General features: G+C 36.5%; 1 protein-coding gene across 1 annotated transcript; it reads right to left on the reverse strand.

Annotated features, from left to right (window-relative positions):
• Positions 1–5,599: 5,599 nt before the first annotated feature.
• Positions 5,600–7,268, reverse strand: LOC121753089. The gene is made up of 2 exons (XM_042148252.1): positions 6,661–7,268; positions 5,600–6,140 (listed from the first exon to the last, which is right to left on the reverse strand). The coding sequence occupies exons 1-2, from the start codon at positions 7,156–7,158 to the stop codon at positions 6,075–6,077; spliced, it is 564 nt and encodes a 187-aa protein (XP_042004186.1). The 5' UTR covers positions 7,159–7,268; the 3' UTR covers positions 5,600–6,074.
• Positions 7,269–14,641: the final 7,373 nt, after the last annotated feature.

Raw genomic sequence — 14,641 nt, forward strand, 5'->3', positions numbered from 1 at the left:
ATAGTGTAATAATGCAGATCATTTGGACCGTTGATGAATGAGATCTAATGGCTCATATTAAGAAGAATAAAGGACTAAAGGGTGAATAGGAGAATAACGCTCCCCCTACTCCTACATCCGGATCACATGTACCAAACGAGTATATTAATTATCAACAAAAAATAATAATTTTTACATAAAAAGGCATTAACCATTTCAATATTATTATATGCATAAAAAGTAGTCCATATTGTTCATAAAGAAGGCATCATTGTACGCCAACTGAAATACTACTATTATTTGGTTTGAAAACAATATCGATGATCTATTAAATTTTTTTTATAGAATTAACAGAATTAAAATCGAGTTGTATTTGGCCCCCTCGACGAATATTAATATATATGGAAATATATATAGCAAATAATAGAGCAAAAGAAGATGGAAATGGCCCACCATTGAAACGGGGTTAATGGCACCATGTGCAACCATATGGTAGTTGGCCCTTTTCTTGCCCCACACTAGTTACCCCTCTTTTCACCTCCAACACCCCTATATCTACATCAAAATATACACATCATTTTATATATGAATATAAATAAAATATAACTATTCCATTTTGTTTATTTTTAGGTTTTATACGAATATGTCTTCATTTTAGGATTACACATTTACATGCATAGCTATATGTGGAGTTGGGGTCCATGAACCTCACACAATTTGAAATTTTCTTAGGATGTTTTAGTAATTTTAATAATCTATAAAAATATGATACAATATTCGTTAATTATTTAAATTTTGTTTTTATTTAAAAATATAACGAGTAAGCTATGAAATGTCTCCTTGAATCCTCATCAGTGTTTAGGCAATTTGTTGCGTATATTTTGTGACTGTACATTTTAAGCCAAAATTGAAACTTTTATTTTTATTTTTATAATTACTCAACTTTATTTGTCAAAACCCTAAATAATACTGAAAATTGATTCTCACCTCCCATTTTCAATCCTTTCTTTTCTACAATATTCTCCTATTCTTCATTCCATTTACCCTCTCTCCCAAAAGAGATCTTGTGTCAGAAGCCCTATTTTGTCGTCCAAATTGTCAGAACCAAATCTTTACCTCTCCGATTCCAATTTCCACACAAGAAAAAAACCCTACTTTTTTCTTCTTCCCCAATCTGGATGACCATGAATAATATTCAGCAGAGCGCCATCAAAACTAGGTTTGCGGTAAAGTTTGTGCAAGCGATGAAGAGACTGAACAAGAGAAGATGCATGAGGGATAGGTACAAGAGATACCGGGCCACGAGAGCAGCGGCCTGCGCTTCCATGGCGTCTGCAGTCGGTCCACAGAGGGCGTGGAGCCGGGCAGTGCTTAGGAACACGAAGAGGCGCCATTTTCAAGCGATCAGAAAAAAACGCAGACTGATTAACCCTAAGAGAGAAAACCTACAGCAGGAAGAAGATCTACGAGGGCTCGTGCCGGGAGGGAAAGGAATGGAGTATTGCAGTTTGTTGAGTGAAACTGCTCATTACATAAAATGCCTACAAGCGCAGATACAGGTTATGTCAGATATACTCAATCATCACTCTTCCTCTCTCAACTAATTATCACAACTTATAATGTGTATGTGCTCTTGCAAATGAAGGAATTGAGGTAATTTCTCTGATGTTGGAGAAATTATACAAATATATTGGGATAGTTTATTATACTATAGTTTTAATTTCTCTAATTCATAGTTTTGCATATAGTAATATTTCTTCTATCCGTGCATGTGAAATAATTGGGAATTACAATCTATTTCTTGCTTCTAATTTGCAGCAATAACCTCAACTAAATTAATATGCCCTCTTTTTTGTTTTTCCCAAATTTTTTGGATTGGTGTTGTAATTGCAAAAGAATATTAAGATCACTTTTTATTTGAAATGGTTTTCCTGGTTTTGTTTTAAAATATAACAAAGAGAAACTACAATTTTCTAAGTTTTGTTTGCTAGATTTAAATATGTAATGCTTTTATAATGATAAATTATTAAATCCCCAATTAGAATATACTATATGCGAAATATTCTTGAGATTTTTTTATTGGAATATTGTTATGTTACTATGTATGATTTCAGCGTCAAAGATTGGTACTCCATTTATAATAGAGGTAGGTGCTTATTCGTTTTTGTTTTAAAATTAGGGAAAGGCACGAGGAATAATTCTTCAAATGTCCAATTTTTCTAAATAAAGTATTTTGATTACTAAAATAATACTAGTATTAAGTATGATCGTTTGCTTTTGTTACATATATAAAAGGCTCTCTTCAATCTTCTCACGCCTTAATTGAACAAAACTAGTAATTGATAAAGATTTTGTTCATGTAATTAATGTTTTATTTATATTGTTTAAGATCATGTTATGAGTAAAGATTCGTAAGATTAAGATTTGCGCACATGATAGCCACCAAAATATTAAGTATGCCACTATACATGAGCTTAAATTTGGATATATCTATTGACTAGTAGATCTTGACTTAGCAGATAGTCTCACTCTCACACATATTTTCATGCATGTAGATGAATATGATATAATTTTGTTGCATAGTGTTTGAATTTAAATGTCAAGAACTTTTTAACTCAGAAAAGGTTCCACTGACTACTAGTACTCCCTTCGTTCCGCGGTAGTTGAGTCATTTCATTTTATGTACTCATTTTAAAAAAATTATAATAAATAGTTAAAATGGAGGGAGAATAAAGTAAATGATAGAGTCTTATCTACATTATTCTCTCTCTTACTTTACTTTTTTTCAACTACCGCGGAACAGAGGGAGTACTAATTATCTATAAGTTGCACTGGACTTGGTCAATGTTTTTTTGTCATGTATACAAATATTAATTCAAATAAAAAAAGGGACTGAGGAACGAAATATTTTGGTTTAATTGGTTTTATCTACGCATAAACTTGGTTTAATTAGACCTACGACAGAATTTTTCTTTCATAGAATATTGCGTGAGCCGATTTTACATGTCAAAATTCTTAAAGAGAGATTAAATTCGAATTCAAATGCATATCCAGTTAATAGCATGCTTGTAATTATATTGGTATTTAATCAAGTTTTTGTATTTTTTAACGCTAATTATAAATAGTTACAAGTTGACATCTATTCTAATAGATTCTCACTCTTGTTCTTGTTTGAAAGTATTCTCTGTAATTTTAGTTTAACTTAAAGAAATCATTTTAGCATCACTAACAACTTCGATAAGTCGATTAGAAACATCCTTCTGATATAGTAAATAAAAAATACTTATACTCCTATTAAAAGTATTACATGGAATGTGTACATAAATCACAAAAATAGGACCCAAAATGCAATGGACCTTTTAATTAAAATATACTGGATCGACGGGCCTGGTTCTGTCAGTCAACATTTTAATGCGCAGTAAATAGTGTGGGCTTAGGCCCAAACCAATGTATATATATTTTCTTTTAGACTTCATAAATCCATCAATAAATATGTAAATATATCATTTTGTTTCAACTCAGGTTTAAGAAATTATTTAGTTATATTATGAAAGGAAACTGTTGGTAAAAATATGAGTCTCTCTTTCTTAGTTGTTTTTTATTAGTTGAGTACTGTTAGATAATTTGGTGACAAGACATATGATGTTGAACATTTTTTTGATGAATTGAAACACTCAATGCTCAATGGAGAATATTAAAGTTAATGAATGCATTTGTTGCAACAACGAGATTCTTCCCAATTTTTCAATTAGATTAATTATGATTATTGCTACTTTTCCTCCATAATTTGTTGATTGAGCTAAGAATTAAGATTAATGTGGATTAGACGCATTTCCAACTCTTGGCTGCAATGCCACGTCACTCCTTGCTGTGCCTAGTCAGCTTTTTCTGTGATAAATGATTGCGGTTGGCAGAAATGATGACCATATTCTAGTCAATACGTAGTTCAGAATAAAATTACTAAAAAAATATATGAAATACTAATAATTGAAGAGAAAAAAGATTAGACCACAATAAAAACAATTATGATTCAACTACGTTAGAAGAGAGAGTATATGTTTTTATCAAAGTGAATTTTATTGACTTACACATTATTAAAAGTATAGACTGTATCTATGGATTTAACGCTTCTAGGTATATATTTTAAAAATTACTGTAGTTCATTGGGAAATTCCGTATAATTTGAGTCTTGAGATCAATTAATATTCCATCACACTTAGTCAACTCATTTTTAGCACAATATTTATTAATGGTGTATATTATGTAGAAAAAGAATAAAATATAATTATCTCCATCACCTAAAAGTAGAAACTCTTTTTTAGTCTGTTGTCTAAAAGTAAAAACTTTAGAAAATTTCATTATCTTTAATAAGGTGGAATTCATTTTCTATAAACATATTTTTATTTATATCTCTCTTACTTTACTAATTTTGCATTAAAATATGTGTCAATTCAAAAGTTTCTACGTTTGAGGGGACGGCAAGACTAGTATTATTGTTTCTATTTCGGAAATTTATCACTTGATTTGAACCCCTGAAAACTATCACTAAATGGCACAGAATATTAGTACTCCTACTACATTTTTTGTTTCCTCAATAAAATAGAGTACAAGGTTAATGAAATGTATAAGAAATTACTGTTTCATTTTTAAGTTAGGGCTTGTGTGGTTATAATTCGTGCTCCTATAGTTCTGATAAAATAAAACCCAAGTTAGTTATGAGAAGTAGAACCAAGGGCCAATTAATTACGATGGGTAAAACATTTCTCAATTCAATACATCGATTTGAGTTACATGACAATCATTACAAAATCCTCTTTAAATATTGAAAAAACTCGAATTATCAAGCACCAATAGTGTTGATTGCATGAAGACTAAAAACCCAAGATTAACAGTAATCCATCATTAAAATCAACAGTAATCATTGAGAAACAGAGTGCCGTGTTCTCCTAAAGGAGGAGCAGATCAACTTGATTATATACTGTACCTTATGATCTCTTACAGCATGCCAAGTTCAGACAGAATAATGTTACCCCAGATTTAAATATGTTCAGACAAAATAATGTTACCCAAGATACAATAAATATGCTCAATTATTTGTAAGAAGAAGCAACTTACAAGCAACAAAGTCACCCCTAACATCATCAAATAATTTGATATTCAATCCACAAATCATGACAGAATCTATATCCAGGTAGTATTGATGCTTTACATTATCATATTTCCTCAACTACCAACCAACCTACTGAAAGAACAATATTACTGACTTATTCGCAGTGCAAATGTGCAATTACAAAATGGAATAAAAATTATTAGCAGATTTCCATAAAATAGTTACTTTTCTTTGCCTTTGTTTCCTAGTCAATGGAATTAAACCAACTCTTTCTACTATTCTATATTCTGCTTAAGACATAACACAGTATTGAATTGGACATAGACAAAGCTCATCGTAATTAGATTATAAGCGGTTTCTATACTACAGATGAGACGATACGGTTCACTACTCTTACCTTCTCCATGCAGTGAGAGGCTTTAGCATTCACTGTAGTCAAGGTAAACAAGAATTAGTGAGCTGCTGGCACAACGCGAGCTAGTATAAGCCAAAATGCGATGAACACAGCTCTGATTGGGGAAAGAAAACTTTATTGCTTATTTCTTGAATGGAAGAAGTATGTATAACTCATCAGCTAACATTTTATACTACAAAAAGATAACCAATTCAACAATTTCATTTAACTCCATCGTCGTGTAACCAATTTAACGCAGTACCAAACCGTGGCAAATAGATCATCTGATTCCCGAAACCTGATGCCCCAATTTGGTTCATCTCCCCTCTACCACAATGATGCAGATGTCTCTGGTTTTGCCTTCAACACCCCTCAACACCTCCCACTTGACTTTGCACAGTTTGTATCAGGACAGGAGGCAACACGACTACTTTGAAGACTCGGCACTACAGATGCAACCACAAGCACGCAAACGAGAATGAAGAAATATGATCTCTACACCAGACTCTCTGCAGACCCCTGTACATACAAGTATTGAAAATCCCCGACGTGATTGAGCTTTAGTGTATCCTTTCGTGTTCCCTGCCTCGTCTACAATGCTGTCCTCGCAACATTATCATCGCGATCAAGCTTATTCTGATGCTTCCTCAACCGAATCTAGTAAAAAAAAGATATATTATCATCACAAATATCCAACTAATTTAGAACCAATTCAACAATAATTAGAAAACAATCCAAGAATAAATATCATACACTCCATAAAAATAAAAACATTACCCAAAACAGAACTAAGCTAATGATAAACAACATCAATCAGGAATCATTATAAAATCATGTATTAGAACTTCATTAAATGACAGCTAACTAAAACAGCACATAAATGCTAGTATACGGAAAAATTGCTTGAATGCCCACATGGAGGAATCACTTTTCAATTAAGCTGCAGGAATTGACTAAATTAAGCAAAAGATCCCAACTTCATACCATATAATGCAAAAAAAAATGAAGCATCCAGCATTCGAGCTCATTTATTCCAATATTCAAATATCACAAATTGCAGAATAAAGTAAGAATGCAAAGTTCATGGCAGTTCACAACAAATGAGCATCTTAAACAAACTCTAACCACTTTGAATAGTCAGAGTCTGAATTAGGTAAACACAAACAAATATATATACCTTAGAGAAAGTCTCAACAGCCTGTCTACCAAGCTGAAGATCCGGTTCGGAAACGGCCAAGCAGTCCCTGGGCGTCTCGAATGAAGAGAGAGAAAACTGCTTGGAGACGACTCCAACATCGAAGTAAATCAAGCCGGAGCTCGGAATATCAACGCGAATTTCGATGACAGGGAACCAAAGGAACAAATCCTGCGCAGAAATTCCGGAGAGCTGGTCGATCTGGCCGAATTGAAGAGTGCCAGAGATATTCATGTCGTAGTGCAATTCGTTCTCGAACTTGGCATTGCAAGCGCGATCCAGGTGCACCTCGAACTTGCCGGCGTCGTCGAGGCTGAAGTTGTTGATCCCCTTGGGCAGCAGCCCCATCGGCAGGCCGTGGAGCTTGAGCACCTCGTAGATGGACGGCTCTGATTGATCGGCCATCGAGGAGAGCGATGAGAAGACGAGCAGCAGCGATAGCTGGAAGAGGAGACGGCGCGGGAATTGCATTTTTAGCATATCGTCAAAACATGGGAGAGAATTGGGGGTTTAGGGTTTAAAGAAAAAGGAGGGGAAGAAAAGAAGAAGAAGATGGAGATTGGGAGAGAGAGGTGCCAGCGAGAATACAGATGGGATTATGAGAATGATCAATTATTGGTGGTGGAGGAGGTGGGCCCCGCCGACATTTGGAGTTTTGCTAGCATGCGTCGCGTCTTGTGATGGGCTGGCTGGCCAGCCAATTATTAATTTTATTTTTTATTTAATTGCACCGGAACTATATTTGTGTAGTGTTTTCTGTGGGTGTTGGGCTGGGCGAGTGGTTTGGACGCGCTCTGACGTTAAAAATATGACGCCATTAACGAAAGTTGCAGACAAGGTGCAGAGAGAATCCAATTCACCTAGATTCATGTTTTTTTTTTTCAAATGATTAATGGAAATTTCATGTTTTTATTATGATGACATAATACTAATTTTACAATACTCCTTAATTATCCAAATTTGATGGTTTGAAACGAGCTTTTAAATCACACTGAAATAGGAATTTGAGTTATATGTTGGTTCATAATCCATAGTAATTTAAAATCGAGAATGGTGAATATTCCCAATACAAAGCTCTTTAGGACTTATCTAGTGTGACAAGTGAATAGAGACAAAGGAAAATCCATTCACATCTCAAACCACAGAAAATTGCTTTCATACATAGTTTGACCATGGAATAATTTGCTATTTTTCGACAGATACTTGTGTCAGCCAGCTCTTATTAAAAAAAATAGGCTGTAAATCAAACTACAAATTTGGTACATATACAAGGTGGATGAATGGTTTGTTTAGGAATATGCATAGTGCATACACATAGGCTTTCGCTTCCGCACTATGATTCTCCACTCATACACTAAATCTCTACTCGGTATGACATATACTCAAAAATGAATTTAAGTATAGTATAAATGGTTTAAGAGATATCCAAATTCATGTTGATGGTTTGAATTCTTAACCATCATTGGTCAGAAAAATATTTATCAACCCGAGTTACGCTTTATAGCCAACGTAAGCTTTAAAACTTTTGGAGAATTAGATATACTTAGACATCAATTATTTTCTATAAACAGACAAGTCTCACAATCAAATCTTACCATTTTCCTCCCCAAAAATATCAATACACAATTGGAACAACTTAAAACTAAACACACAATGTAAGTGGTGATCATTTAAAGACCTTCTCTGTATAGGTGGTTGAATGCTATCAAACTATTAATCTTTGCATGATTCTACAGTTGTTATACTTTTGAGAAATGATGAGAGTTTATAACATGATGGAACAAATTTCTGTATAATCTTTTATCTCTGATCTCTATATGAAATGATATGTACAACTAAGAGAAAACTAGCATTGACAAAAGTATCCAATGAAATATCTAGAAATATTTAGACTTTTATGAAGATGGGGTAGGGAAGGAATAAGAGCATCCGTAATGGGGTGGACAATAGGCCGCCTGATGCCTCGGGCGCGCCATCGTCCACCTACTGTGAGTGCGCGGACGATGCCCGATGCATCGTCCGCGCCCTATAGATCATCCACGGATGATACGCAGACGATAGGGCATCGTCCGCGCCATCGTCCGCCCAATGTGGGCGACACGGAAGATGCAACGCATTTTTTTTTAATTCCGAAAAATTTATTTATATAAATACCCCTACCCCACCTTCATTTGTAATCTTTCCATTCACTTTTTCACGCTCAAACTACACTATAAAATGGATTCCGGTGAATACTCAAATCTGAATAGTCCGATGTTTGGGGTGGTGCATGTTGGCCGGGTACAGACCCTGACGAAGAATCAAAACATGTAGATGCATCCATCATGCATCCATAAATGGAGAAAAGGCATGTGAGAGAGGCAGATGGGGTTAGATGATCATCATTATTATTTTTGTCTTGGCATAAATATTTTTGCACAAGATGATTCTCCCTTTCCACAATTATTTCATTTTCTATTTTCTTGGAATACATTATGCATATAGTATATATAGCTTCACTCAATGGAATTATTTATACAGATCATTCTGCATCATGGACAAGTAGTAGCACCTGTTTTCTGTGTTAGGTTACAAACCCGTCCCACATCGGATGAGTAAGGGAAGTTAGAAGGTGTATATAATTCCTGTCCAACCCCAATTAGTTTGAGGCCTTCTGGGAGTGACCCAAAAACAAATCCGTGCGGGCTTGACCCAAAGCGGACAATATCAAACTAATGTTGCAGTCGACGATCCTAACAAGTGGTATCAGAGCCCAGGTGGTTATGGGTTGTGCCTGGATGAGCCTCGGTTAGGGTCGGGCCCTGAAGGACTCGGGTTAGAGTCGGGCCCAGGATGACCCAGGGGCCAGGGCTGGAACGACCCATGTTCGTGTCAACTGCGTTCCCGATGTGGTCTCGGTTTGAGGGGAGGTTTGTTGGGTTACAAACCCGTCCCACATCGGATGAGTAAGGGAAGTTGGAAGGTGTATATAATTCCTGTCCAACCCCAATTAGTTTGAGACCTTTTGGGAGTGACTCAAAAATAAATCCGTGCGGGCTTGACCCAAAGCGGACAATATCAAACTAATGTTGCAGTCGACGATCCTAACATTCTGTAGTTTCTTTAATATTATTAGTACTATTACTGTTTTATTTGTAAAGGATGATTATTCATTGACTGTATACTTGAGATATTAGGCATGGCATGCAAGAGCCATTAGAGCATCCACAATAGCAAGGACTTCCGCTCGGACTAGCATTAGGACTTCCCAAAAACACCTTCTGCCACGTCATAAGGACTTCCTACTGCACAATAGTGGACTAGCACTAGGATAGGCACTAGGACTTCCCAACAACAAAATTTCACATTTTTGTACGGAATTTAATACGAAATTCAAAATGCGACACGAATACGAGGAAAATGCAATCATAATTTCATTATAAATTAAAACATTAAAAAATATACAATTAAAAAAATAATTACATCATAAATATCAACGTGCATTCTTCCACGCCCATAACTCTTCAATTATATCCTGCTGGAGTCGAATATGAGCTTCTTGTTGGCACATGTCGGCATGGGCTTGGAGCCGCCCAACGTCATCATGAGGTATCCCCATGCGTACATTGGTGGTGGCCACGCCATGGCTTGGCCGGACGGCATCTTCATTGGTCCAATCAGTCAGTTATGGACCTTATTGTTCGATAATCATGTTGTGCATGATAATACACGCGTACATGATATCAGCAATGCAGTCGTCATACCACAAACGGGTTGGACCCTTCACCGCCGCCCATCAAGCCTGGAGCACACCAAATGTCCGCTCCACATCCTTGTGCGCTGCCTCCTGTCAGCTCGCAAAGTAGACCTTCTTATCTTCGAGCGGACATCTGATCGTCTTCACAAAGACGGGCCACCTAGGGTATATCTCATTCGCCAAATAGTAGCCCATATGATGCTGGTTGCCGTTGGCGACAAAACTGATGGCCGGACCAACGCCCTGGCACTGCTCATTGAAAAGGGGCGACGACTGGAGGACATTGACGTCGTTGTTCCCTCCGGCTTCCCCAAAATATGCATGCCAAATCCAAAGCCGGAAGTCAGCTACGGCTTCGAGGATCATCGTCAGATTCTTTCCTTTGAAGCCGGTCATGTAGTGACCCTTCCGGTCGGTAGGGCAGTTCTTCCACTCCCAATGCATGTAATCTATAATGCCCAACATCCCAGGAAACCTGTGCACCGTCCCGTGCATATCCATCAGTTCCTGACAGTCTTGGGGGGTAAGCTTCCGCAGGTACGTCTCCCGGAATATTTGAATGACGCCCTGACAAAAATACTAGAGACATTCGCGGGCAGTGGTCTCGCTGATATGGAGGTACTCGTCGAACATGTCGGCCGTGCCTCGGTAAGCCAACTGCCTAATTGCAGCAGTGCACTTCTGTATAAGCGTGTGTCCGGGTCTGCCACTCGCATCCCTCCTAAACCGGAAGTACTTGTACAGACGCTCTAAAGCGTTCACGATACGCATAAATAGATCTCGGTGCATCCTAAAAGGCCGCCGGAAGAAGTTGTCCCCAAACCGCGGCTCTTCGCTGAAATAGTCCTCAAACAACCGTTGGTGTGCAGCGACGTGGTCCCGGGGTACTACAGCTCGATGCTAAATGGGGCGAGGTATCGCCGGCTGTTGCTGCTGCGAGACCGCCCTCATCATGCGGTTTATCTCAGCGGACATATACGCCTGTATCTGTTCGCGGATTTGCCGCGATGCTTCACTATCCCAGCCACTACCGCCCGCACCACTGCCACTGCCACCCGCACCACTACCATCCGCACCACCACTATCACTACCACTAGCCATTTCGGGATGTTGAGAAATGTAGTTGAAGAAGAGAAACTCGTTAATACAAGTGGTGCGAATGAAAAAGAATCGAAACGAGCCGTATATATAGAGTTTTTAACAAAAAAATCATAAATCGCTTGTCCGTCGGGTGCCCGCAATAGCGAACGAGACGGCGGACGAGTTGACGGACGAGCGGGATATACGACGGACGAGGGGTCGTCCGCCCAACTCGTCCGCGAGCCTCTCACCGGTCACAATAGTGGACGAGTGGCTAGCCGGTCGCTCGTCCGCCGGCTCGTCCACTATAGTGGATGCTCTTATTGTATTAACATGGAATTTGTTCTAAGTGGGCCTACAATGCTAGTAAGCCTATTAATTTATTGAATTTGTCACCTCACATGGCTGCACATTTATTTGTGTCACTATATTCTTTTTCTAATATAATTCCTTTAAATGGATGCATATATAATCATACTTTACAATGTTTAGCCATTCTACATTATTTTTCCTTATCAAGAATTGTTTATTCGGTCTCTAGCGTGATTAGGCATAGTACAATTATGTTGCTAAATGGCTTAACACTGTTTTTATTGACTTAATTTAATCACGATCTACTAACTTTGAGCATCACTTTGAAATATGAACTTATTTTCTTAATCTTTGAAATGCAGTTCCCTAATTATTGTTTTTTGGGATAAAATGACATTTTTTTCCATCCTGATATATATGTCATGAGCATGTTAACTTATAACTTTCCGAGAATAATTACTATAATTCATATAGGAAACCTTAATTACTATAAATATAGGAAACCTTAATATTTATACACCAAATAATTTAAAACAGAAATGGATATTTGCGCATTGGATGCGGCCCCCAAAATTGAATTTTATTGCTTCAATAGTCATAGAATCACATGGTAGGTTTGTAGGGAGTGACAGTCAGTCAACTAAATAAAGAATGAAGATACATTTACTTATTGGAAGATTTTGCTAGTGATTTTTTTTGTGTGGCAATAATAATGTTTTTGTCTAGTAAAATCTTGCATGCTTGAGGCATCGAGTAATTAACTTACAACCATTAATTACCCTTCAATCTTGTCTTGCATTGGTTAAGCATGCAACTAAATCTAACTTCAATTTTGCATAAATCACTACAAGGAAACTAGCAATTGACAAACACGAATTTTGCATATTTTTGAGGACTATATTTGATTTGTTTTAAATGTCAATCATGCAGATTATGTTCTAAAATTGCATATATTATACATTTGGTGCCTATAATTCGGGATGTTACAACTCATCCCCCCTAAAAGGAATTTCGTCCTCGAAATTCCCTCGGGTTTACATCATTCCTATAAGCGTCGCATATACGTATGCCATTCCACGACATCCTATATCCTCATCTACATAGCGTATCCTCACTTCCATAACCAAACACAGAATGACATACAAAATCACATAATCACATCTTAACACATAGCCACATTTTGCGATCACATAATAATATTATCATTATCTCTAATATATTTCAAGCACATTTGTCACATTATCATTTCTTTACATAGTAATTTCCATGTTATTTGCATCTTTTCTTTGTCCACATGAGGCGCACATATCATATTCATCACGCATATGTATAATTCACATACTCATCATATATTGTATAGTCCCAATTGCATAGTCCCTATTCGGGCACTTATAGCCGACGAAGGGTGCATTTCACTTTCCACATATCATCATTTCATTACGTTTTCCTTTATTATCATTCACAACACTTCTTATCTTTTCCCTTTTTCCTTTCTTAAGTCATCATGTAACATCATTCTCTTCATGTATTATCACTTATCAGTTTATTTACCACAACTTCGTATTAATTTATCTGATCAATTTCTAGCAAAAATTGGGCAGCGTTTTCTCTATAACCAGTGCTTCCCCAAAACCAACAAGATACAATGTTAATCACAGATTATCAAATCAAACCACCAAATCACAACATAATTCAAATATCAAGTCAGTATTCATCAACAACCATATTTATTTTCAAAACTCATTCTTATCCATAACTAACACATTTACAGATCACAGACAACACTTTCAACCAGAATACCATTTTATATCATATAGCTCAATTTCAAACTCATATTTTTAGACATATCTTATCATATACTATACAGCTCGCTTAGAGCATACATTCCCATTTTCCATTTCATTTCTGAATCATCATTCGGTTCTAACATTTATATAGCTCGTATTCGAGCGCACACATAATTCTCACGGAGTTCACATTTCCAATCATATAATTTATTGTCTTGCACGATTATTCAGTTCATATTTCCATCACATCACGTCATATCTCATATTGCCCGATTCGAAGTACACATGTAATCCATATAGGGGCACACATGTTCAGATCATATCATTTATTTCTTATTCGTCGCATTTTCTCATTCGCACATTTATGGTTTTATTCATATAATGCCTTATAGTTTCATATGTTTTCATATCAATATTTATCATTTTGCCAAACACATTTCCTTTCACATATTTCTATACTTTTGTTTATCATTATAGGATATTACTTTATGACTCTTAATCCATCTTATATCAGACAATCCACATACCTTTGTGAATTTTCGTGTTACACTTTTATATCATGATGGTCACTTAGTCTATAACTTACTTTCTTTCCATATCATTCCTTTAACTCATTTTCTTCTCTTTTACTTATACTCTTTCATAATCTGCATATATTTATTAGTATCTTTCATTAGGACATACTTTTCATCAACATTTTCAGACCCATCCTCCCTGAATTTTTTTTTTTAAATCTTTTACACATACCGACGCTACCGAGATTAGAGCTATATGGGGTGGCCAGTCCCATATAACATCTTTCTCGATCACACGGGAAACTATGTCCCGTACCTTGTTAACTTCTTTCCACTTTAGACATAAGCAGCTGCATCGAGTCACTGGTACTAACAGACAATTAAACCTATGTGGCATGTTTCTACACACTTTACTGAATCACTTCTTTCCAGAACCGCCTAAACCTAGGCTCTGATACCAAAACTTGTAACACCCCTTACCCGGTAGGTAACCCACCGAATAAGTGATGTCACGTTTCAGTATCGAAAACCCG

This window comes from Salvia splendens, chromosome 10, assembly GCF_004379255.2.
Source record: "Salvia splendens isolate huo1 chromosome 10, SspV2, whole genome shotgun sequence".
NCBI classification, from domain to species: domain Eukaryota; kingdom Viridiplantae; phylum Streptophyta; class Magnoliopsida; order Lamiales; family Lamiaceae; genus Salvia; species Salvia splendens.